Genomic DNA, 27,947 nt, shown 5'->3' with positions numbered 1-27,947 from the left:
AAGAAATCAAAGAGGAAATCAAAAAATACATAGAGTGTCCGGAGTGGGTGCTGAGGCCTGAGCCTTGGGACCCCAGTGAAGGCCTCCCCAAGGTCGCTGGGCCCACCCGGCTTGCCCTAGCTGCCACCAAGGGTATCAAAGTTTTAGAAGTTATCAAACCTTTCTGTGCAGTTCTACCAGATACTCAGAAACCTGAAAGGAAAATCCAGTTTAGAAAAAAGGTACTATGGACTCCTATAACTTTCTTCATCTTCTTAGTATGTTGTCAGATACCACTATTTGGAATCATGTCATCAGATTCTGCAGATCCTTTCTACTTGATGGGAGTTATTCTTGCATCCAACAGAGGAACTTTAATGCAATTGGGTATCTCCCCAATTGTAACATCTGGTTTGATTTTGCAGTTGTTAGCTGGAGCCAAAATCATTGAAGTTGGAGATACACCCAAAGTTAGAGCCCTATTCAATGGAGCCCAGAAAAATGAGCTTCAATAAAATTAACGACCCTTTTCCAAATTTGAAAAAAAAAATAGAAACAAATGACAATGACGCAAAACCTATGGGATGCAGCAAAAGCAGTCCTAAGAGGGGAGTTTATAGCAATTCAATCCTACCTCAAGAAACAAGAAAAATTTCAAATAAACAACCTAACCTTACACCTAAAGCAACTAGAGAAGGAACAAAAAAACCCAAAGTTAGTAAAAGGAAAGAAATCATAATAACCAGAGCAGAACTAAATGAAATAGAAATGAAGGAAATAATAACAAACATCAGTGAAACCAAGAGCTGGTTATTTGAGAAGATAAACAAAACTGATAAACCTTTAGCCAGACTCATCAAGAAAAAAAGGGGGGAAAGAAAGGAGAGGATTCAAATCACTAAAATCAGAAATGAAAAAGGAGAAATTACAACTGACACTGCAGAAATAGAAAGGATCATAAGAGACTACTGTAAGCAACTATATGCCAATAAAATGGACAACCTAGAAGAAATGGTCAAACTCTTAGAAAGGTACAACATTCCAAGACTGAACCAGGAAGAAACAGAAAATATAAAGAGACTAAATCACAAGTAATGAAATTGAAACTGCAATTAAAATCTTCCAACAAACAAAAATCCAGGACCAGATGGCTTCACAGGCGACTTCTATCAAACACTTAGAGAAGAGCTGACACCCATCCTTCTCAAACTCTTCCAAAAAACTGCAGAGAAAGGAACACTCCCAAGCTCATTCTACAAGGCCACCATCACCCTGATACCAAAACCAGAAAAAGATACTACGAAAAAAGAAAATTACAGACATATATCACTGATGAAAATAGACGCAAAAGTCCTCAACAAAATACTAGCAAACAGAATCCAACAGCACATTAAAAGGATCATATACCATGATCAAGTGGGATTTAACTGAGGGATGCAAGGATTCTTCAATATATGCAAATCAATCAATGTGATACACCATATTAACAAATTAAAGAATAAAAACCATATGATCATCTCAATAGATGCAGAAAAAGATTTTGACAAAATTCAACACCCATTTATGAAAAAGACTCTCCAGAAAGTGGGCATAGAAGTTATGCCCTACCTCAACATAATAAAGGCCATAAATGACAGGCCCACAGCAAACATCATTCTCAATGGTGAAAAACTGAAAGCATTTCCTCTAAGATGAGGAACAAGACAAGGCTGTTCACCCTCACCACTATTATTCAATAGAGTTTTGAAAGTCCTATCCACAGCAGTCAGAGAAGAAAAAGAAGTAAAAGTAATACAAATTGGAAAAGCAGTAAAACTGTCACTGTTTGCAGATGACATGATACTATACCTAGAAAATCCTAAAGATGCCACCAGAAAACTACTAGAGCTAATCAATGAATCTGGTACAGTTGCAGGATAAAAAATTAATGCACAGAAATCTCTTGCATTCCTATACCCTAACAACGAAAAATCAGAAAGAGAAATTAAGGAAACAATCCCATTTACCATTGCAACAAAAAGAGTAAAATACCTAGGAATAAACCTACCTAAGGAGGTAAAAGACCTGTACTCAGAAAACTATAAGACACCAACGAAAGGAATCAAAGATGACACAAACAGATGGAGAGATATACCATGTTCTTGGACTGCAAGAATTGATATTGTGAAAATGACTATACTACCCAAAGCAATCTACAGATTCAATGCAACCCCTATCAAATTACCAATGGCATTTTTCACAGAATTAGAACAAAAAATTTTACAATTTGTATGGAAACACAAAAGACCCTGAATAGCCAAAGCAATATGGAGAAAGAAAAATGGAGCTGGAGGAATCAGGCTCCCTGACTTCAGACTATACTACAAAGCTACAGTAATCAAGACAGTATGGTACTGGCACAAAAACAGAAATATAGATCAATGGAACAGGATAGAAAGCCTAGAGATAAACCCACACACCTATGGTCACCTAATCCATGATAAAGGAGGCAAGAATATACAGTGGAGAAAAGAGAGTCTTTCAATACGTGGTGCTGGGAAAACTGGACAGCTACATGTAAAAGAATGAAATTAGAACACTTCCTAACACCATACACAAAAATTATCTCAAAATGGATTAAAGACCTAAATGTAAAACCGCACCCTATAAAACTCTTAGAGGAAAACATAGGAAGAACACTCCTTGACATAAACCACAGAGAGATCTTTTTTGACCCACCTCCTAGGGTAATGAAAATAAAACCAAAGATAAATAAATAGGACCTAATCAAACTTTTGCACAGCAAAGAAAACCATAAATGAGACAAAAAGACAACCCTCAGAATGGAAGAAAATATTTGCAAATGAAGCAACTGACAAGGAATTATTCTCCAAAATATACAAACAGCTCATGCAGTTCAATATCAAGAAAACAAGCAACCCAATCAAAAATGGGCAGAAGACCTAAATAGACATTTCTCCAAAGAAGACATATAGATGGCCAAGAGGCACATGAAAAGCTGCTCAACATCATTAATTATTAGAGAAATGTAGATCAAAACTACAATGAGGTATCACCTGACACCAGTCAGAATGGCCATCATCAAAAAAGCTACAAACAATAAATGCTGGAGAAAAGGGAACCCTCTTGCACTGTTGGTGGGAATGTAAATTGATACAGCCACTATGGAGAACAGTATGGAGGTTCCTTAAAAAACTAAAAATAGAACTACCATATGACCCAGCAATCCCACTACTGGGCATATACCTTGAGAAAACCATAATTCAAAAAGAGACATGTACCACAAGGTTCATTGCAGCACTATTTACAATAGCCAGGACATGGAAGCAACCTAGGTGTCATTGACAGAAGAATGGATAAAGAAGAAGGGGCACATGTATACAATGGAATATTACTCAGCCATAAAAAGAAATGAAATTGAGTTATTTGTAGTGAGGTGGATGGACCTAGTGTCTGTCATACAGAGTGAAGTAAGTCAGAAAGAAAAACAAAAGAAACAAATACCATATGCTAACATATATATATATGGAATCTAAAAAAAAAGCTTCTGATGAACCTAGGGGCAGGACAGGAATAAAGACGCAGACGTAGAGAATGGACTTGAGGACACGGGGTGGGGGGAGGGTAAGCTGGGACGAAGTGAGAGAGTGGCATGGACATATACACACTACCAAATGTAAAACAGATAGCTAGTGGGAAGCAGCTGCATAGCACAGGGAGATCAGCTTAGTGCTTTGTGACCACCTAGAGGAGTGGGATAGGGAGGGTGGGAAAGAGATGCAGGAGGGGGATATGGGGATATATGTATACATATAGCTGATTCATTTGTTACCCAGCAGACACTAACAGAACATTGTAAAGCAATTATACTCCAATAAAGATGTTAAAAAAAAACCCAATCAAAAAATGGGCAGAAGACCTAAATAGGCATTTCTCTAAAGAAGATATACAGATGGCCAACAGGCACATGAAAATATGCTCAACACCATTAATTATTAGGGAAATGCAAATCAAAACTACTGTGAGGCATCACCCCACACCAGTCAGAATGGCCATCATCAAAAAATCTACAAACAATAAATGCTGGAGAGGGTGTGGAGAAAAGGAAACCCTCTTGCACTGTTGGTGGGAATGTAAATTGATACAGCCACTATGGAGAACAGTATGGAGGTTCCTTAAAAAACTAAAGATAGAACTATCATATGACTCAGCAATCCCACTACTGGGCATATACCCTGAGAAAACCGTAATTCAAAAAGACACATGCACCCCAATGTTCATTGCAGCACTATTTCCAATAGCCAGCACATGGAAGCAACCAAGTCCTGATGGATGGAAACATGCATCCATTGACAGATGAATGGATAAAGTAGATGTGGTACATATATACAAGGGAATATTACTCAGCCATAAAAAGGAATGAAATTAGGTCTCTTGTAGAGATGTGGATGGACCTAAAGTCTGACTTTACAGAGTGAAGTAAGTCAGAAAGAGAAAAACAAATATCATATATTAATGCATACATGTGGAATCTAGAAAAATGGAACAGATGAACATATTTGCAGGGCAGGAATAGAGACGCAGACGTAGAGAATGGACATGTGGATGGGAGTGGGGAGGGGAGGTGGGATGAATTGGGAGATTGAGATTGACATATATACACTACCATGTGTAAAACAGATAGCTAGTGGGAACCTGCTGTATAGTTCAGGGAGCTCAGCTCAGTGCTCTGTGGTGACCTAGATGGGTGGGATGGGAGTGGTGGGAGGGAGGTCCAAGAGGCAGGGGATATATGTATACATATAGCTGATTCACTTCATTGTACAGCAGAAACTAGCACAACATTGTAAAGCAACTATACCCCAGTGGGAAAAAAAAAAGTCTATTTTTTTCTGATATTAATATAACGCCCAACTTCTCTTTTGGGTATTACTTACATGGATATCTTTTTCCATCCTTTCAGTTTCAACCTCTTTGGATCTTTGGACTAAAGTGAGTCTCTTACAGAGGGCATGGATCATTGGTTTTTTAAAAAATCTGTTCTGCTAATCCCTATCTTTTGATAAAATGGTTTAATCCATTTACATTTAAAGTAATTACTGATAAGGAAGGTTTAACTTTTGCCATTTTGTTATTTGTTTTCTATTTGTGTTATAGCTTTCCCCCCTCATTTCTTTCATTGCTGTCATCTTTTGTGTTTTTTTAAATTTTTTTTTTAGTGAAATTTAAAACTTCCCTTCTCATTTCCTTTTGAGTGTATTCTATATTTATTTTCTTTGTGTTTATCATGAGAATTACACATAACTTTGTAAAGTTATACACTCTTAACTTGAATTTATACCAGTTAAACTTTAATAGCATATAGTAACTCTGCCCGTTACTGCTCTGTCCCCACTCCTTTCAATTACTGATATCACAAATTATATCTTCATACAGCGTGTGCCCCCAAACAGACTTGTAATTGTTTTTTAATGTATTTGTATTTTTTAAATCTTTAAAAAAATTTTTTCAATTTATTTATTGTATTTTTGGCTGTGTTGGGTCTTCGTTGCTGTACGAGGGCTTTCTCTAGTTGCAGCGAGTGGGGGCTACTGTTTGTTGCAGTGCACGGGCTTCTCAGCGCGGTGGATTCTCTTGTTGCGGAGCACAGGCTCTAGGCACGCAGGCTTCAGTAGTTGTGGCTCTCAGGCTCAGTAGTTGTGGCGCACAGGCTTAGCTGCCCCGCAGCATGTGGGATCTTCACAGTCCAGGGATCGAAGCTGTGTCCCCTGCATTGGCAGGCAGATTCTTATCCACTGCGCCACCAGCGAAAGCCCAGCATTTGTATTTTAAATCATGTAGAAAATAAGAAGTGGAGTTATAAACCAAAATTACATCAATACTAGCTTATAATTTCCCATGTATTTGCCTTTACCAAAGATTTTTATTTCTTCACACAACATTGAGTACTTTCATTTCAACCTGAAGGACTCCCTTTAGCATATCTCATAAGGCAGTTCTAGTGGTAATGTACTTTCTCAGCTTTTATCTGATAATGTCTTAAGTTCTTCCTCATGGTTTCTGTAATTTTTTTTCCTTTGACTGGGACATGCTTTCCTATTTATTTGTATGCTTTATGATTTTTTTTTGTTGAAAACTTGACATCTGAATCTCATAATGTTGTAAGTCTGGAAATCAGATTCTCCTTCTCTCCCAGGGTTGTTGTTTGTTTTTAGTGTTGTATGGTGTCTACTATGTGCCATGGATCAGCCTGAGGTGTAAATTTCAGCTCTTCTCAGGTGTTTTCCAAAACTGCATCTTTTTATGGGCATGCTTGGTGACTTTCTAAGTTCCCTTTAAAATACAGTTGCATTTGAATGCTCTAATCTTTAAATGTCTGGCTCCCAAAAGGGGAAAAAGGAAAAGTGAGGGGAAAAAACCCTGAAACTGTCTGTTTAAATCCCCTGAAAGCAGCTTCCACCCAGTGCAGGTTAAAATCGTACCTTGCTTTTGTATCTGCACCTCTGTGATTTGAAACAGCAGTTCATAATCAGAACACAGATCTCTCATATTTGGAGGACAAGATTCTTATTGCCCATCCTGGCTCTTGTAAGCTGCTCTAGGAACACTTCCTGTCACAGGTGTGGAGGGTAGGAAGTGAATAGCTGCTACCATGTTAAAGGCTGCAATTGAATGAAATTGCCCATACTTTACTGGCCAAGTCTTCCTTTGAAAGATGGAAACCATTGAACAGACTCCAGAATTCCAAAACAGTTAAATCAGACAGATTCTGCCAATACAGTTGTTGTCTAGTTGGAGAGATAGATTCCTCATGCTTTCTACTCAGCCATCTTCCTTAGTGTCACTCCTCCTGCGTGATATTGTTTGATCGAATATCAGATATTGTAATTTTTATCTTGTTAGGTGCTGGGTATTTTTCTAATCTTATAAATATTCTCAAATTTTGAGAACACAGTTAAGTTATGCAGAAGTAGTTTGAGCCTTTTGAATCTTCCTTTTGTGCGTTGTTATGTGAGACTGTAACAGCATTTACCCTACGCTTAATTTTGTTCCCACTACCACTGAGGCAAAAATCCTTCTGAGTACTCTACCAGTTGTCCCAGGAGTTAAGTTTTCTACTCCAGCTGAGAACAGAAAATACTCCTTCTCCCTATGTGACCTCTGGGGATTGTTTCTATTAACCCTTTTAGGTGGCCCTCTTTTAGTTGTTTCAGATAAGAGAATAAATCTGGCCCATGTGTCTTTATCTAGGGGAGTAACATAGGTTAAATTCTTCTTTTGAAAACTTTAAAAATTATAATAAACATAAGTGAGAACTCACAGTTGAAAAACTCAACAATTATCACGAAGTGAACAAACTCTGAAATTAAAAACAAAACAATTATCTGCATTACAGAAACCTCCTGATTTCCTCTGAAGACAACTATTATCCTGACCTTTAACATTCTAGGTTAGCTTTTCCTGATAAATAGAAGCACACAGTACATATTTAATGTCTGGCTTCTTTTGCTTAATACTAAGTTCATGAGATTCTTTATATGAAGCTATAGTTTATTTTTATCACTGTTATTCTATTTTATGATTTTATCCATTCTGCTACTTTTGTCTACTACAAATAATATTGCAATAAACATTTTTGTGAATATCTTTTGATGCCTGTAAGCATGCATTTCATCTACGAATGAAATTGCTGGGCAATCAGCTATGTATAGACTCAACTTTAGTAAATAATGCAAAATAGGTTTTTTTCTTTAAGCTTTTTACTTCAAGTTAATTTTAGATTTAAAGAAGAGCCCCAAAAATAGCACAGAGTTTCCATATATCTCTAACCCAGCTTCCCTTAAGGTTAACATCTTATATAACCATAGTAAAATTGTTGAAACCAGGAAATTAAAATTGATAAAATACTCTTAAAGATCTCATTTGAATTTTACCAGTTTTTCCACCAATATTCTTTTTCTGTAACCAGATCCTATCCAGGGTCTCATATAACGTTTACTTGTTTCTCCTTATTCCTCTGCAGTCTTTACTATTTCCTTAGACATTTACTCATTGTCCTTCATGACCTTGATATTTTCAAAGAATATTACTTTTCTGAATGTCTATCAATTTTGGTTTCTCTAATATTTTTCATGGTGGGACTGAGGTTATGCATTTTGGGGTCAAGAATATACACTAGAAATGATCTGTGTCCTCAGTACATCATATTCCAGTGTTTTGTGGTATGACTAATGTTGAACTTGGTCACTTGGTTAAAGTGGCTTGTTCACTGTAAAGTTACTATTTTTCCCTTTGTAGTTAAGAAATATCTTGGGGCGCTTCCCTGGTGGCACAGTGGTTAAGAATCCACCTGCCAATGCAGGGGACATGGGTTCGAGCCCTGGTCCAGAAAGATCCCACATGCCGCAGAGAAGCTAAGCCTGAGCCTGCGCTCTAGAGCCCACGAGCCACAACTACTGAAGCCTGCATGCCTAGAGCCTGTGCTCCTCAACAAGAGAAGCAACCACAATGAGAAGCCAGCACACTGCAACGAAGACCCAATGCAGCCAAAAATAAATAAATACATTTATAAAAAAAAAAAAAAGAAATATCTTGGGGAAGATACTTTGAGATTATGCACATTCTGTACCTTCTCAAACTTTTGTCCACTTTTTGGAATCCACTGATAAATATTGTCTGCAACAATTATTACTGTGGTGTTTACCTAATGGCAATTTTTAAATTTCCTTCTTTCATATTTATTAATTGGAAGTCGATTGCAAGGAAGAGCTACCTCTTCCATTTATTTACTTACATATACTGATAGGTTGATAGATATTTATTCTAGCCTGTGGGGGTATTATTCAAACTATGTGTGTGTGTGTGTGTGTGTGTGTGTGTGTGTGGCTTCAATAGTTCCAGATTGGCCCATTAGGAGCACCTTCAGATTGATTCCTGTGTCCTTTCAACAAGTGGCTAGCTATCTATTTATCTATCTATCTATCTATCTGCATTTCATTACTTTTTGGAAGCATAACTTTTACATTCCCAGCCCAGCCCTGGAATCAATGACTTTTCCAAAAGCCCTGGTTCCTTTTACTGGAGAATGATGTTTAGAAACCAAACCTTTGGCTAGGTGTGTTCATTACTATCCAAGTGTCATTTCTTCTAGGCCTTCTCAGCAAGAAAAGAGCTAGGAAATATATGTATGTGTATTAGCCCATGTATATATAGGTATTTATATTTATATAACTATCTCTCTCTGTATATATATTTAATATATGGTTTTATACTGATAGTTCAGATTCCAGTCCTGTACCACAGGGTTTATGTTACTCTTTTCTTGTTCCTTATTTGTTACTTCTTTCCCCAAGAGTTAGAATCCCAGTTCTAGTTATCTACAGTATATTTATTTATTTGTTCATTTCTAGCATACACATAGAGTAGTTTCAGAGTTGCTAACTCATAAGCCTGCAAGAAACACGTGTACTGACTAGTACGGCATATATGTATCATTCTTTAACATTACATTATTCAGCCAAGATATTGTTTTCTAAAGTTACTAGCTAGTTCTTTTCTTCTCAGTGTGGTTATGTTATTCACTTGTATACAGTTAGGTTCAATTGTTAGTATTTGTATCCATTCTTTGTCACCCCATATACTGGTTGGTTTTAATAGTTTTTTTTTTATCAAGTATGTGAAGGGTATGTGAAATATTACTATGGTGATACAAGGCAGAGCTATACAAAAAGATATACTCAGAAAAATGTCACTTCCTCCTCATCCCTGTTGCCCCATTCTTATTCCTCCTTTCCTTCCACCCATTTCCGACATATATCCTGTATATAACCAATCTCTTTAGCATCTAGCTTATTCTTCTTGTATTTCTTCCACATAAATGAGCAGATTCATGTGTAATTTCTTATATTCTCTCTTTTCTGCACAAAATGCAGCATACAATAGTTATTCTTGTTTGCTTTATCTTTTTCACTTTAACTCTGTGTCCTGGAGATCATACCAATTCAAAGAGATCTTCCTTATTCTTTTTTATAGCTGTATAATAATCCATTATGTGGGTAGATGGTAGTTGATTCAATCACTCTCTTGTGTATGGATATTCAGGTTGTTTGCAATATTTTGTAATTCAAGCATTGATTCAGTGAATAACCTTGTGTATATATATTTTCATGTGGTTAAATGTATACCTTCAAGGTAGATCCTTAGAAGTGGGGTTGGTGGGTTGAAATGTAAATGCATGTGTAGTTCTGTTAAGTAATAACAAAGTTTCTTCCATAAAAGTTGTACCAATTAGCATTTCCACCAGCAGCATGTTTTGCAAATATTTATTCCCAGTCTGTGGCTTGACTTTTTCTTTTCTTTTCCTTTTTTAATAAATTTATTTATTTATTTTTGGCTGCATTGGGTCTTCGTTGCTGTGCACAGGCTTTCGCTAGTTGCGGAGAGCAGGGGCTACTCTTCATTGTGGTGCATGGGCTTCTCATTGCGGTGGCTTCTCTTGTTGCAGAGCACAGGCTCTAGGCACGTGGGTTTCAGTAGTTGTGGCATGTGGGCTCAGCAGTTGTGGCTCACGGGCTCTAGAGCGCAGGCTAAGTAGTTGTGGCACATGGGCTTAGTTGCTCTGCGGTATGTGGGATCTTCCTGGACCAGGGCTTGAACCCATGTCCCCTGCATTGGCAGGTGGATTCTTAACCACTGTGCCACCAGGGAAGTCCCTGACTTTTAATTCTCTTAACAGTGTTTTCAAAAGAGCAGAAGTCTAAACTTTTTGTGAAACCCAAGTTATGAATTTGTTTTTTTATCAATTGTGCTTTGATGTCATATCCAAGAAATCTTTGCCTAACCCAAGGTTACAAATATTTTCTCCTTTGTTTTCTTAGTTTTATAGTGTTGATTTTACATTTGGGTCTATGGTCCATTTGACTTAATTTTTTAATATTGTATGAGATATGGATAAACATTTAAAAAATTGTTTTTGGTCATATAGATATCCAATTATTCCAAAACAATGTGTTGAAAAAACAATCCTTTTGGGAGACTTATGATTTCTGATTCTGTATATGAGGAGCTTGGAAGTCACCATTCCATCCTAACAAGTAAAAAGCTGAAAAATCAACTCTTCTTGAATCCGTAAGAGAGGTGAGGACATGGGTCAAACCACACTGCACTCAAGACTGGAGAGACAGGGGAGTACAGGGAGTCAATGGATTACTGGAGGAGAGAACTCACAAGCAGAAACTGCTGTGGGAACAAGTGCTGGAGTAGGAAAACCTGAATTGTAATTGACAATTGCTGCAGGCTCAGTGTAGGTGAGTCTGAGAGTTTAATATTCCAGGGAGACCCAATCATAAGGGGGACCATGTCACTTTCATGAATTTTACCTCCAAGAGCTTGAACAGGTTCTCACAGTAAATATCCGAGAAAAATCCCCTTGTGCTTTTGGCAAGGGGAGGAAAAAAATATACATTTTGAAATATGCCAGAGCACTCTGTTCTACTTAACAAGGGCTGCCCTCAGGAGAAACTATTTAACCACAGCCACATCTGCTGGGATTTTATCAGAACCTAATATACCTAGGGGAAGGATAATACCTAATTCCAACTTGCTTTTGCCATTGGGTCCCACCTAAGTGGGTGAAAAGCTAAGAAGCACTGGGGAAGTTCACAGTCCAGAGCATAGGCTCTCCCAAAGACTGGACTATAAAATGTTTCCCCTTCCCCCACACCTTACCACCACACCACTAAAGACCTGTTTACCAGAATTCTTCTCACACAGCACATCATGTATAAATTTCAACAAAAAATTATAAAGCATGCTAAAAGGCAAAAAGCACAATTTGAAGAGACAGAGTAAGCATCACAATCAGACATGGCAGGGATTTGGAATTATAACACTGGAAATTTAAAATAATAATGGTTTATATGCTAAAGCCTCTAATGGAAAAAGGAGACAACATGCAAGGACAGACGGATAAGCAACTATACTCAAAAAAACAAAAAAACAGATGGATAATGTAAGCAGAGATGCAAATCCTAGGAAAGAACCGAAAAGAAATGCTAGAGATCAAACACACTGTAACAGAAATGGAGAATGCCTTTAATGGGCTCATTAGTAGATTGGAGATAGCTGAGGAAAGAATCTCTGAACACAAGGATATGAAAATAGAAGCCAAAACTGAAAAGCAAAGAGAACAAAGACTGGGAAAAAAAGAAAAAAACAACAGAATATCGGAAGACTGTGGGACAACTACAAAAGGTGTAATCGATGTGTAATTAGAATACCAGGAGAGGAGGGAAAGGAACAGAAGCAATATTGGAAGCAATATTTACTGAGACTTTCCCCAAATTGATGTCAGACATCAAATCACAGATCTAGGAATCTCAGAGAAAACCAGGCAGGATAAATGCCTCCCAAACTACACTTAGGTATATCATTTTCAAACTTCATAAAACCAAAAAAATCCTAAAAGAAACTGGGGAAGGGGGGCAAGAATCTTATCTATAGGGGAACAAAGGTAAGAATTTTACATCTATTTCCCAGAAACCATTCAAGCAAGAGAATGGAGTGTAATATCTAAAGTGTTTAGAGAAAAAACCCACCAACCTAGAATTCTGTACCCTGCAAATGTACCAATCAAAACTGAAAAAGAGGGCTTCCCTGGTGGTGCAGTGGTTGAGAGTCCGCCTGCCAATGCAGGGGACGCAGGTTCGTGCCCTGGTCGGGGAAGATTGCACGTGCCGCAGAGCAGCTGGGCCCGTGAGCCATGGCCGCTGAGCCTGCGCATCCGGAGCCTGTGCTCCACAACAGGAGAGGCCACAACAGTGAGAGGCCTGCTTACCGCAAAAAAAAAAAAAAAAAAAAGTGAAGGAGAAATACTTTCTCAGACAAACAAAACTTGAGGAAATTTGGTGCCAATAAACATGTCTTACAAGAAATGTTTGAAGTACTTCTTTAGAGGGAAGGAAAATAATATAGATCAGAAATTCTGATTTTTTTTTTAATAAATATATTTATTTTTGGTCATGTTTGGTCTTCGTTGCTGCACGTGGGTTTTCTCTAGTTGCGGCAAGTGAAGGCAACTCTTTGTTGTGGTGTGCGGACTTCTCATTGAAGTGGCTCCTCTTGTTGTGGAGCACGGGCTCTAGGCATGTGGGCTTCAGTAGTTGTGGCTCGTGGGCTCAGTAGTTGTGGCTCGTGGGCTCTAGAGTGCAGGCTCAGTCGTTGTGGCGCACGGGCTTAGTCGCTCCACGGCATGTGGGATCTTCCCGGGCCAGGGATCAAACCTGTGTCCCCTGCATTGGTGGGCAGATTCTTAACCACTGCACCACCAGGGAAGCCCAGAAATTCTGATCTTCAGAAAGAAAGAGCATTGTAGAAGGAATAAGCAAAGATAAAATAGAAACCTTTCTTTCTTTTTTTAAAAAATAAATTTATTTATTTATTTACTTTATTTTTGGCTGTGCTGGGTCTTCATTGCTGCGCGTGGGCTTTCTCTAGCTGTGGCAAGCAGGGGCTACTGTTTGTTGCGGTGTACGGGCTTATCGTTGCAGTGACTTCTCTTTGTTGCGGAGCATGGGCTCTAGGCGCACAGGCTTCAGTAGTTGTGGCACGCAGGCTCAGTAGTTGTGGCTCATGGGCTCTAGAGTGCAGGCTCAGTAGTTGTGGTGCATGGGCTTAGTTGCTCCATGGCCTGTGGGATCTTCCTGGACCAGGGCTCGAACCCATGTCCCCTGCATTGGCAGGTGGATTCTCAACCACTGCACCACCAGGGAAGTCCCAAAGTTTTTATTTTTCTTATTCTTAATTGCTCTAACAGATAACAGTTTGCTCAAAATAATAGCAACAAATGTATTTGACTACGTATGCTTGTGTATATATTGTATATATATGTGCTTATGTGTCCTGGTATAAAAGGGAAATGAATGATAGCAATAATACAAAGGATGAGAGGGAGGAATTAGGATTATTTTGTTATTATAAGGTACTCACACTACATGTGAAGTGATATAATGTTACTTGAAAATGGACTTCAATTAGTTGTAAGAATATATTGAAAACTCTAAGGCAATCACTAAAAAAAAAAAAAAGAAAAAAAAGAAGTATAGGTGATATACTAAGGAGAAATGAGCATAATATAAAATGCTCAATGAAAACCACAAAAGGCAGAAATAGAGTGGAATACAAATATAGAAAAAGGAGGGCAAAAAATAGAAAACAGTAACAAACGTGATAGATGTTAACCCAACTAGCGCTAGAAAAAGATCTAAAATCAATAACTTAAGTTTTCACTTTGGGAAACTAGAAAAGGAAGAGCAAATTAAATCCAAAGAGAGCAGAAGAAAAGAAATAAAATTAGTGCCAAAATCAATAAAATTGGAAACAGGAAAACAATAGAGAAAATCAATTAAACCAAAGCTCATTTTTTGAAAACAATAAAATGGATAAGCCTCTAGCCAGGCTAACTAGGGGAAAAAAAAAGAGAGAGAGAGAGGACACAAATTACTAATATCAGAGATGAAAGTGGCAACATTCCACTACAAATTACATGAACATTAAAAGGATAATAAAGGAATAATATGAATAAATCTGTGCCCCCTCCAATTTGATAACCTAGATGAAATGGACCAATTCCTTAAAAGACTTATTTTTGGCATTATGGTGAAGAGTATTTTTTGAAAGACTTTGTATTTTTTGGAGCAGTTTTAGGTCCACAGCAAAATTAAGAGGAAGGTACAGCGATTTCCCATATACCCCCCTTTCAAAAATACATACCCTTCTCCATTATTAACAACACCCAAGAGAGTGGTACATTTATTACAATTGATGAACCTACATTGACATATCATGATCACCCAAAGTCCATGGTTTACATTAGGGTTCATTCTTTGTGCTGTACATTTTATAGGTTTGGACAAATATATAATGACATGTATCCATCATGATAGTATCATACAGAGTATTTTCATTGTCCTAAAAATCCTCTGTGGGCTTCCCTGGTGGCACAGTGGTTGAGAGTCCGCCTGCTGATGCAGGGCACACGGGTTCATGCCCCAGTCTGGGAAGATCCCACATGCCACGGAGCGGCTAGGCCTGTGAGCCATGGCCGCTGAGCCTGCGCGTCCGGAGCCTGTGCTCCACAACGGGAGAGGCCACAACAGTGAGAGGCCCGCATACCGCAAAAAAAAAAAAAAAATCCTCTGTGCTCCACCTATTCATGCCTCACCATCCTCCCTGACCCTTGACAACCACTGATCTTTTTACTGCCTCCACTTTTGCCTTTTCCAAAATGTGATATGTTGGAATCATAGAGTATGTAGCCTTTTCGGATTGGCTTCTTTTACTTAGCAACATGCATTTAAGGTTCCTCCACGTCTTGATAGCTCTCTTTTTTCAGTGCTGAATAATATTCCATTGTCTGGACAAACCAGTTTATTAATCTATTTACCTATTGAAGGACATCTTGTTGTTTCCAAGTTTTGGCAATTATGAATAAAGCTGCTATAAATATTGGTGAATGCTATTGTTTTTCAATTTCAATTTCCAGTTATTCATTGCTAGTATATAGAAATACAATTTAAAAAATTTTTGTTCAGAGATTCTGAAAATATGAATATTACTAATTATTTGCTTATCTTCAATTTCATCCACTTTTTCTCTGGCCCTTTTTGACTTTTCTCTTATGTCCTTCATCATTTTGGTTATTTTCTTGACTTCAATGACCCTTATTAAATTGACATTTGAGTCTATTCTCCCTTGGGGCACCTTATAATTTATAGTTTATTTCTGAGACAATTTTATACTTTTCTTTCTTTTTTTCCCTGATGAGCCAACAGATATCTTTAGTTTATTTTTTAATAATCTTTCTGTCTAGTTTTATTAAGATATAATTGATATATAACATTGTATTAGTTTAAGATGTGCAACATAATGATTTGCTATATGTATACATTGTGAAATGATTACCACAATAAATTTAATTAACATCCATCATTTCACAGTTACAAAATTTTTTCCTTGTGATAAAAATTTTTAAGGTCTACTCTCTTAACAACTTTCAAATATGCATACAGTACTGTTAACTATAGTCGCTATGCTGTACATTGCATCTCCAGAACTTATTCATGTTACAACTAGAAGTTTGTACCTTTGACCACCTTTACCCATTTCATCCACCCCCCAACCCTCACATCTGGCAACAACCAATCTGTTCTCTGTATTTATGAACTTAGTTTTTTTGGATTCCACATATAAGTGAGATAATACAGTATTTGTGTTTCTCTGACTTATTTCACTTAGCACAATACCCTCCAGGTCCATCCATGTTGTCATAAATGGTAGGATTTCCATTTTATATGGCTGAATAATATTACACACACACACACATATATATGTATATATATATGTGTATATATATACACATATATATATATTCTACATCTTCTTTATCCATTCATCTGTGGATGGATACTTAAGTTGTTTCTAGTTTTATTTTTCTTTCATTTCTTTCCCATTTCATCATTTTTTTCAATTCTCCCTGTTTTTGTCCATATTTGTTTTTAGTTTTAAAATTTATGATTCAAGGTGGTTTTTCATATCCTCAGATACTTGTTTGAGTGTATTTAATTCTGTTTGGAGTTGGATTTAAATTTGTCTGTGACTTCCTGATTGTTTTTGGAGAGAGAGATTTTCCCCACTTGATTTATGTGCAAACTTGTTTCCTAATCTTCTGCAGTAATTTATTATAGATTTCTTTTTTCTCTGCCTCTCTCTCTCTCTCTCTCTCTCTCTCTCTCTCTCTCTCTCTTTGGTCCATGCCTGTGCAGCTCCCTAACCAGGGATTGAACCCAGGCCCTTGATAGTGAGAGCACAGAGTCCTAACCACTGGACATCCAGGGAATTCTCTTTCATTTTATGATAGATTTCCAGTTTAATTGTGCCCTTTTCTGTCAGGATAGCAAAATCCAGGTATTTTAAAGAATTTTAGTTTGTTTGCATTGGTGGTGAGGGGAGGGATTATGAGTCGTGTGATATTGTAGTTCTCTTTGGTTTTGCAGAACCCTAAATTTATCTCCCCCCACCCTTTACTACCCAATCACTAACAGATGCTTCTTTCTTCCTGTGGATTCCCCCTCTCCCCCTAGAAGACTGCCCTTTTAAGTCATACCCCTTTAAGTAGAGTTCCATGCCTGGCCTGCCGTATGGTATCTGTCTCTTTGAATCCCATATCTGGAAAAGGCGTTTATCTTTTTAAAACCCAGCTTTGACTCTTTATAGCAGCTGGCCTTCAGGATGCCCAAACTTTGAAATCTCTTCTATGAAATTTAGGATCTCATCTGCCCAGTTACTGCTTTTTTAAAGTATTTTCAGACTTAAGGTGAATTTGATTTTTCTGGATTGTTCCAATTCATTCTAAGGTATCTTTGCTAGCATCCTTCCTATGTGTTCCCTGTAGTTGTTTTTTTTTTTTTTTTTTTTTTTTTTTGCGGTACGCGGGCCTCTCACTGTTGTGGCCTCTCCTGTTGTGGAGCACAGGCTCCGGACGCGCAGGCTCAACGGCCATGGCTCACGGGCCCAGCCGCTCTGCGGCATGTGGGATCTTCCCAGACCAGGGCACGAACCCATGTCCCCTGCATCGACAGGCGGACTCTCAACCACTGCGCCACCAGGGAAGCCCTTCCCTGTAATTTTTTTTTTTTTTTTTGCTGTGTTGGGTCTTTGTTGCTGCGTGCAGGCTTTTCCCTGGTTGCGGTGAGCGGGGGCTACTCTTCATTGCTGTGTGCGGGCTTCTCATTGCAGTGGCTTCTCTTGTTGCAGAGCACGGGCTCTAGGTGTGTGGGCTTCAGTAGTTGTGGCACGTGGGCTCAGTAGTTGTGGCTCACAGGCTCTAGAGCTCAGGCTCAGTAGTTTTGGTGCACAGGCTTAGTCACTCCACGGCATGTGGGATCTTCCCAGACCAGGGCTTGAACCCTTGTCCCCTGCATTGGCAGGCGGATTCTTAACCACTGCACCACCTTCTCTGTAGTTTTGATCAGTCTCCCTTTGCTCATTATAAAGCTCTGCAGCAGGGCAGGGATGGGGTGGGAGTATGTGTGACTGGGTAACTGGTATTTGGTTTTTTCTTCTCTCTTTGTACTTACAGTCATCTTGCATTTTCAGAACTCTCTTTCAGCGATGTATGTATATATTTGCATTGAATTTTCATACATGTGATGTTATTCTGTATCTTTTAGGAAAGAGATTTAGAAAGATTATTTGCTACATGACCTCCATTGTTTGCAGTTACCCAGAAGTCCCAAAGAGTTCTTTTTTAAAAAAAATATTTATTTATTTATTTATTTGGCTGTGTCGGGTCTTAGTTGCTGCACTTGGGATCTTCGATGTGGCATACAGGATCTTTTGCTGCAGAGCACGGGCTTCTCTCTAGTTGTCGTGCACAGGCTCCAGAGCACGCGTGGGCTCAGTAGTTTCACCACACGGGCTTAGTTGCCATGAGGCGTGTGGGATCTTAATTCCCCAGCCAGGGATCGAACCCATGTCCCCTGAATTGGAAGGTGGATTCTTTTCTTTCTTTTTTTTTTGGCTGCTCTGGGTCTTCATTACTGCACACGATCTTTCTCAAGTTGTGGCGAGCGGAGGCTACTCTTCGTTGTGGTGAGCAGGCTTTTCATTTTGGTGGCTTCTCTTGTTGTGGAGCACAGGCTCTAGGTGTGAGTGTTTCAATAGTTGCAGCACTTGGGCTCAGTAGTTGCGTCACATGGGCCCCAGAGCACACAGGCTTCAGTAGTTGTGGCACATGGGCTCAGCAGTTGTGGTGCATGGGCTCTAGAGCGCAGGCTCAGTAGTTGTGGTGCACGGGCTTAGTTGCCCCTTGGCATGTGGAATCTTCCCGGACCAGGGATCGAACCCGTGTCCCCTGCATTGGCAGATTCTTAACCACTGGACCACCAGGGAAGCCCCCCAAAGAGTTTTTTTAAGTGGTTGTACCAAATAGACTTCCACGAACAATCTATAAGAATGCCATGACTCTGTAGCATTACCAGTACTTCATATTACAGTCTTTTATTTTTAGCCATTCCAATGGGTATATGATACTACGTTATTATGGTTTTCATTTGCATTTTATTAGTTACTAATGAAATTGAACACATTTTCTTGTAATTTTTCATCATTTGGACATTCTCTTTTTTGAAATACCATTCATGTCTTTTGCCTAGTCTTCCTATCGGGTTCTATTAATTTGTAAGTGTTCTTTATACGTTCTGGATTCAAGTCCTTCACTAATAATATGGCCTGCAACTATTTTCTCTTACTCTGTGGATTTCCTTTCATGCTCCTAATTGTGCCTGTTGACTAATGCAATTTCTTAAATTTTAATGTAATCCAATTTATTTCTCTTTTACTTTATGCTTAGTGCTTCTTGCATTTTATATATGAAAATGTAATGAAAATATATTTATATGTTGTGTTTACCTTTCACATTTAGATCTACAATCCACCTGGAATTAAATTTTGTTTATGATGTGAAGTAGAGATTAGAACTTGAATTTTAACTAGACACAAGCTTGGGGGAACGAGACAAGTCCAGGGTTCATGTAAGGTGGGAGGTCAGAACACAGAACTTTGCATGTAACTGGGACCTTTGATAGACAATATCCTCAGTAAATTAACTATATTCCACTGCCCAATACTACCAAAGGTAATAATAAGAAAGCTTACTGGTTCAGTCTTGGGCCTGGAAGGTAGAGAAGAAAAGAAAATCTCTTAGAATGCCTAACAATAGATTGGTGCTCATATGAGTTTGGAACTAGAATTCATGCTAACTCTGTATCCCCCTAAAAATCAAGCTGGAATTTTAAAGAAATCACAAGGGATCTTGCCAAAAATGAATATATAGATCTATAGATCCTGCCCAAGGGGAATTATTTTAAACACAAGACAATGTATTTTCAGCCATGAAGTTTTTTTGTTTTGTTTTGTTTTTTATTTGGCTGTACGCAGGGCAGGTGGTATCTTAGTTCTCCAACCAGGGATCCAACCCACGTCCCCTGTATTGGAAGGGCAGAGTCTTAACCACTGGACCACAAGGGATGTCCCCAGCAAAGAAGTTTTATGGAAGAGGAAATAGGCTACAATGATCAAGATTTAGCAGAAACAAGAATCTAAGAAATCACACCCACCAACACTGGATTTTTAAAATTGTCAGATGTAGAATTTAAGCTCATTTACCATGTTTAAAAGAATAAAAATGACCAGAATACAATAAGATTAAAATTCTCTCAAAGTGAGCAGGAAGTTTTGAAAAATACCAAATAGAATTTCTTTTTTTTTTTAATAAATAAATTTATTTATTTTTGGCTGTGTTGGGTCTTCGTTGCTGCGTGTGGGCTTTCTTTAGTTGTGGCAAGCAGGGGTTACTCTTTACTGTGGTGCGTGGGCTTCTCATTGTGGTGGCTTCTCTTGTTGTGGAGCACAGGCTCTAGGCGTGGGCTTCAGTAGTTGTGGCACGTGGGCTCAGTAGTTGTGGTTCTCAGGCTCTAGAGTGCAGGCTTAGTAGTTGTGGCGCACGGGCTTAGTTGCTCCGTGGCCTGTGGGATCTTCCTGGACCAGGGCTCGAACCCACGTCTCCTACAATTGGCAGGTGGATTCTTAACCACTGCGCCAGCAGGGAAGCCACCAAATAAAATTTCTAAACATAAAAATATTAAAATCACAAACTCAATAGACAGGTGAAATAGCAGATTAAACACTAAAGAAAGAGTTAATAAACTGAGAAAATTGTGAAGAAATTATTAAGAATGCAGCTCATGGGGAATTCCCTGGTGGTCCAGTCGTTGGGACTTGGTGCTTTCACTGCCATGGACCTGGGTTCAATCCCTGGTCGGGGAACTAAGATCCCACAAGCCACGCAGCATGGCCAAAAAAAAAAAAAAGAAAAAAGAAAGCAGCTTAGAGAGATGAAAAAATTGAAACCACAAAAGAGGGGTTAACCAACATGAAGATCCAATATATTCTAGTCAGACTTTCAGAAGGAGAAAATAGAAAAGACTGGAGAGAGGTAATACATAAATAAATAATGGCTGAGAATTTTACGTATTAGATAAAAGACACCAATATTCAGATTCAGGTATCCCAAAGAATCCCAAGCAAGGTAACAAAAATCAAGTCAATATTTAAATACATAGTTGTGAGACAACAGAAAACCAGTGAAAAAGATTGCATCTTAAAAGCAGGCAGAGAATAAAGTCAGATTCCTACAAAGTAATGGCATTTATTCTCCCAGCTATCTCAAGAGTAACAATGGATACCAAAGATAATGGGATAACAACTTCAAAGCTTTGAGAGTAAACAACTCCCAACCTAGAATTGCATATCCAGCAAAAAATCTTTCAAGTATGAGGGTGAAATAAAGACATTTTCAGACAATGAGAAATTTAGAGGGTTTGCTACTAATAGACCCTCACTTAAGGAACTTCTAAAGGATGTTTCTGAGGAAGAAGGAAGGTAATTACAGAGAAGTTTAATATGAAAAAAGGTGTAATGAGAAAATAAAATTGTACACATAGGCAAATATAAAGAAATCAGGTATATAAAACAATAACAATAAAACAATAATAATGTCTAATTTGTGGAGCTTTACAAAAATAGAAATAAAATACTGGACAACAATAACATATTAAAAAGAGATTGATCAGAGTTAAAGCATTAAGATACTTGTACTATCCAAGATGCGTATTGATATTGATTTACCTTAGACTGTGTTAATTTATAAATATATGTGTTGAAATTTTTAAGGAAGCTATTACTAAAAGAAAAAAATCAATTCAAAAGTCAGCAAGAAAGGTGAAAAACTTAGAACAGTAAGTATTCTAATCAGTCTTATTTAGTGCTTTGTAATCATTCTAATTAGAAATAACGTGAATGATTATAGATGGTAAAAATGAAGCAAATATATCAATCTGCTGGACCTGGATCTGTTTACCTTTCCCTTAGTCTTCTCTGAATTATGTGGCATGGGAAGGAATGGAGGAGAGGTGGACAGACCCCTGCATGCTGCCTTTCCCAAGCACCTATGCCAGCGGGCTTCTGGGTTTGCACAAAGGAAGGCAAAGCAAAAGGCTGTAAGGCAGGAGGAAGGTAGACCCCCTCCCTGTTTCTCTGGGGCAGTGTCTCTGGAGTATCTCCTTCATGGATCCAGTTCATGACAGGCCTATTATACCAGCTTCCAAGCACCTGAGCTTCAGTAACACAATCTCCTCTCTTTGTTCCTGCTGTTACTAATCTCTGGTTGCCTCACTTTCATCCCCTGTTTGGCCTTTTGGCTCTTCTATGACATATGTAACAAATTCTCTACTTTAAATTTTTTTAATGCTTTACGTATGTAATGCTCTCTCTTTTTCTGGTTAGACCCTGACTGATATATTCAATAGCTATGCAAAAGTAAAAATTAAAATACAAAGATTGTTAGATTGGATGAAAAAAATTCATAAATTCTCTTTAGAAGATATCTAAAACAAGAGACAGAAAAATTGAAAACAAAAGGATGACAAAACATATACCAGACAAATATTAACTGTTGGTGCAATTGTTTTAGTATCAGAGAAATAGATTTTAAGTCAAGAAGTATTACTGGAGGGCTTCCCTGGTGGTGCAGTGGTTAAGAATCCACCTGCCAATGCAGGGGACATGGGTTCGAGCCCTGCAGGAAGATTCCCACATGCCGTGGAGCACCTAAGCCAGTGAGCCACAACTACTGAGCCCACGTGCCACAACTACTGATGCCCACGCGACTAAAGCCTGTGCTCTGCAACAAGAGTAGCCACCACAATAAGAAGCCCGTGCACTACAACGAAGAGTAGCCCCTGCTCGTCGCAACTAGAGAAAGCCCACAGGCAGCAACGAAGACACAATGCAGCCAAAAATAAAAAAAGTATTACTGGAGAGAAAGAGGGTTATCAAGCAATAAGATTCAATTCCATATGTGATAATTCTGAACCTGCACGCATGCCTATGCCTCTAGTAACAAAGCTTAAAAATATACAAAGAAAAAGATTTCACAAGTACAAGAAGAAATAGAAAAAAAATCTACTATTTTGATATAATTGGTTGATTAAGCTAACAAAACCACACTGAAGATGTAAAAGGTTTAAACAACACAATAACAAGCATCATCTAATGGACAAATTCAGGAATCAACACTAAAACTGGAAAATACATATTCTCTAAGCACAAATGGAACATTTCCCAGAATTGGCCACATTTTAGATTAAAGGTTTTAAAATTTTCAAAGAATTGATATCATACAGACCACAATGTAACCAAATTAGAAATTAGTGGACAAAAGTTGGCTAAAAAATAGAGAAACAAATTGGGGAAAACTCCAAAATAAGTCAAAGAAGTCATAGTAGAAATTAGAAAATGCTTAGAATAACATACTTAGAATAACAATAAATGCACTATATTAAATGCATATGAGATGTAATGAAAGTAGTACTTACAGGGAAATTTATACCTTATATTAGAAAAGAAAGTTAAAAATGCATAAGTTAAACAGACAACTTAGAAGTTAGGGGGAAAAAAACAACAGATTAAGCCCAGAGAATGTAAAATGAAGGAAATAACAAAAATTAAGAGTACAAATTTAAAAAATACAATGAAGAGGCTTAAGAAAGGTAAAAAATGATTCTTTGAGTAGTCTAATTGAACAATCTTTGTAACAGTTGATCAAGAAAAAAAAAGACAAGGAGCAAATAAACACTATTAAGAATGAAAGAGGTGGACTTCCCTGGTGGCGCAGTGGTTAAGAATCCACTTGTCAATGCAGGGGACACAGGTTCGAGCCCTGGTCTTGGAAGATCCCACATGCCGCGGAGCGACTAAGCCCGAGAGCCACAACTACTGAGCCTGTGCTCTAGAGCCCATGAGCCACAACTACTGAGCCCGTGTGCCGCAACTACTGAAGCCTATGCACCTAGGGCCCATGCTCTGCAACAAGAGAAGCCACTGCAATGAGAAGCCCGCACAGTGCAATGAAGAGTAGCCCCCGTTCGCTGCAACTAGAGAAAGCCCGCACTCAGCAACAGAGACCCAATGCAGCCAAAAAATAAATTAATTAATTTTAAAAAAAAGAAAACTCATTTCTACCTTTAAAAAAAAAAAGAATGAAAGGGGTAGCCACAACTAAGAAGCCCACCTGCTGCAACTAAGACCCAGCACAACCAAATAAATAAATAAATATTAAAAAAAAAAAAAGAATGAAAGGGGTGATATAACAGTACATGCAGCAGAGATTGAAAAAATGATAAGAGGATATAGAATATATTGTACAACTTGGGGACAGTAACTTAGAAAGCTTAGGTGAATCGGGAAATTTTCTAGGAAAATTAAACTTACACAAATTTTTCAGAGAAGAGAAAAATGGAAAACTCTTTATAACATATTTTTATAATATTAATATCATATAACCCTCATACTTTTGAAAGATAATTTTGCTGGATATATAGTTCTAGGTTGAGAGCTATTTACTCTTCAAAGCTTGAAGTTGTTTATCAATAAAAAAAATTATTAAGAGGTATACACTGTTTTCATACTGTCTGAAATTCAGCATGTAATTTGTTCTTAGAATACATCTCAAATTGCACGTCAAATTTTCATCAGAAATACTTGATCGATATTTAGATTTCATAAAATTTATAGATGAAGATTTAGATTCATATACCAAGTTCTTCCAAAATACTTAAAGGTTTTCCAATAAATGAATCGTATTAGTTTTAAATTTTCAATTAGTTTAATTTAAATTAAAATTTATTTCCTGTCACACTTGCCTCATTAAAATTTCTCAGTAGCTACATGTGGCTAGTGGCTACCATATTGGACAGCATAGCTCTAGAAAAACTCTTGCATGTGTGTACCATGAGGAATGTTCAAAAATTTTATACCATTGTCTGTAAAAGCACAAAACTGAAAACAAACCAATATAGTAATGGATAAGTAAATTGTAGTATATTTGTGCAATAAAATACTAAACACACAACAGTGTAAATGAACGAGCTATAGGTATACATTCCAACGTGTATAAACTAAAAACAACACTATGTTGAGGGAAAAAAGCAAGTCACTGAAGGATAAAGAGAATAATTTAAAAACAAGCACAACTACACAATCTACTGTCTAAGGATGTGTGTGTGCACACATGCGTGAGTGAGTGCGTGCGTGTGTGGTCTCTACTATAGGGGAAAAAAACTTTACCTCACCCATTTTAGGTTTTCAGCTAGTACTCCTTCACAAAAAGACAGATTAACAAGAGAAAAGCACTTTATTAACGTGTGCAGTGCACATCACCTGGGAGAAATTTAAAGGAAGAGTAACTCCAAGTGGCTTATGTTAGCATCTTCAACAAAGAACAATAAATTTGTGGAGAAATGACAGGACAGAGGAAAGTAGTTTTAGGCTTTCAAAGTGGCAAACTGTGGGAAGGTAAATATATGGGAGGAAACTAATAGAGTAAGGTTTCTTTGCAGATTCCTCTGGTGCTGATAAGTCTATCTCCAGTAAAAAGAATTTGTATCCTGCCTTTAGGCAGAACAGGGGGATGAGAGAGCTTTTCCGGCATTTGCTGATTTTTTTTTTTTTTTTTGCCCACGCCACACAGCTTGCGGGGATTCAACCAGGGATTGAACCCAGGCCCTCGGCAGTGAAAGCAGGAGTTCTAACCACTGGACAGCCAGGGGATTCCCACGTTTGCTGATTCTTAATAGCCTTCAGCTCAAAATAATTTTTATGTCAGAGGCATGTTTTGGGGTGACATATTATGGTTTCCTGCACTGCTATAACAAATATCCACAACCACGAGGTATAAAACAACAGATATTTAGTCTCTCACAAGTCTAAAGGTCAGAAATTCTAGAGGTCTGAAATCTGCATCACTGGGCTGAAGTCCAGATATCAGCAGGGCTGCTCTCTCCCCGGACTCTGAGAATCCATTCCTTGTCTCTTGCAGTTTCTGGTAGCTGCTGGCATTCCTTGTCTGTGGCCACATCACTCCAGACTCCAAGGCCAGCAGGTTCAAATCTCTCTCTGCTCCATCTTCACTTTGAACCTTCTCTTCTGTATGTGTCTGTAAAATTTTGTCCCTCTTCCTGCCTTTTATAAGGACACTTGTGATTGCAATAGGGCACTCCTGGATAATCCAGAATAATCTCTCCACCCCAAGATCGTTAATTTAAACACATCTTCAAAGACCCTTTTTCCATATAAAGTAACTTTTACACATTCCAGGGATTATGACCTGATACTGAAATGGAGTAAGACCCTGTGGGGCCCTCTCTGTTGCAAATCCTTTCCGTGTCCCGTTTCTTACTTGCAGGCAAAGTCTTCAACCTCCTTGACCTTCCCTGAGTTCTAAAGGGCAGATTCAAATAGTTGCTAATCAGGGAAGGGAGGGAATGCATAAGCAAAGGAGGAGCAGTCAAGAAACAACAGTGCAGCCTTGGGGCAGGGTCCTGGTTCCTCTGCAAGGAATATACATAACAATGCCTTTGAGTTCTGCAGGTACTAAGGCCTCCACCCAGGTTATGATGGTAACTTCAGGCTGAACACAAGATTCCTAGAACACCACGCTGTTGCCTCACCACCAACCTAATCAGAAGAAAGTCACACACCCTGCAGCCCTCACCCCCGATTTTGCCTGTAAAAACTTATCTCCCCAAACCATTAGAGAGTTGTGGGTTTCTGAGCAGGAGCCACCCATTCTCCTTGCTTGGCCCTGCAATAAACCTTTCTCTGCTCCAAACTCCGACATTTAGATTTGTTTGGCCTCACTGTGAAGGAACTTGTGTTCGTTAACAATATCTTTGGGGGATGGGGACATCATTCAGCTTACTACAGTGTTAAAAGTATAGAGATTAAAATTCAGGATAGTATTTATCTCTGGGCATTGGGAAAGGGATGCAGTTGATATGGGGAACACAGGAGACTTTAAAGATTTTCTGTTTTTTCAACTGGAGAACAGGTACACTGTGTTCATTTTGCTATTGCTATTATCTGCTTCTCACGTTCTATCCTGCTCCAGGTTATGGTGCTTTCTCTACCCTTCTTCTTACTTTGACCCTTTCACCCCTCTGGCATATAGTAAGCACTTAATAACCTGGTAGCATTTAAAGTGTTTACCATGTTACCTATGGTAAAAGTTTATTTACAGATTATCTCACTTAATTCCCATGATAATTCAACATGGATAGGTATCACTATTAATCCTATTTCACGGATGGGAAACTGAGACTATTTGAGGCCTGCCTAAAGGTCATAGTTGTTACACTGTGGTGGATCTGAATCAAATCCAGGTAGTGTGGGCTTTCCTGGTGGTGCAGTGCTTGGGAATCCACCTGCCAATGCAGGGGATACGGGTTTGATCCCTGGTCCGGGAAGATCCCACATGCCACAGAGCAACTAATCCCGTGTACCACAACTACTGAGCCAGAGTGCTGCAACTGCTGAAGCCTGTGTGCCTAGAGCCTCTGTTCCGCAACAAGAGAAGCCACCACAATGAGAAACCCGTGCACCACAACAAAGAATAGCCCCCGCTCACCAAAACTAGAGAAAGCCCGCTCACAGCAATGAAGACCCAACGCAGCCAAAAAAATTTAAAAATTAAAAAAATAAAATAAAATCCAGGTAGTCTGATTCTACTGCCTGTAACTTTGTTTTTTTAATTAAGGTAAAATTCCCACTTTTTGGTATACTGTTCAAGAGTTTTGACAAAGACATCAAAATTGACAAAATTTGACAAAGACATCAAAAACAAAGACATCACCATCAAAATTCAGATTTAAAACAATTCTGTCTCCTCAAAAAATCCCCTTATGCCCTTTTGTGGCCAACCTCTCCCTGGCTGATAGACCCCTGAAGCCATTAGTTTTCTGTCCTTATAGTTTTCCCTTTCCTGAATGCCACACAAAGGGAATCATACCCTACAT

At 38.4% G+C, this 27,947-nt stretch overlaps 1 protein-coding gene across 1 annotated transcript in view; it reads left to right on the top strand.

Annotated features, from left to right (window-relative positions):
• Nucleotides 1–287: 287 nt before the first annotated feature.
• FAM186A (family with sequence similarity 186 member A) overlaps nucleotides 288–27,947 on the top strand; it is a gene marked incomplete at both ends in the record, with an annotated part of 118,691 nt that continues 91,031 nt past the window's right edge. The window contains 1 exon segment of the mRNA XM_082850435.1: nucleotides 288–449. Within this exon segment, the coding sequence (XP_082706561.1) occupies nucleotides 288–449 (162 nt within the window).

This window comes from Leucopleurus acutus, assembly GCF_964270905.1.
Source record: "Leucopleurus acutus genome assembly, chromosome: 11".
Taxonomy (NCBI): Eukaryota; Metazoa; Chordata; class Mammalia; order Artiodactyla; family Delphinidae; genus Leucopleurus; species Leucopleurus acutus.
This window is presented reverse-complemented; position numbering and strand designations above follow the sequence as displayed.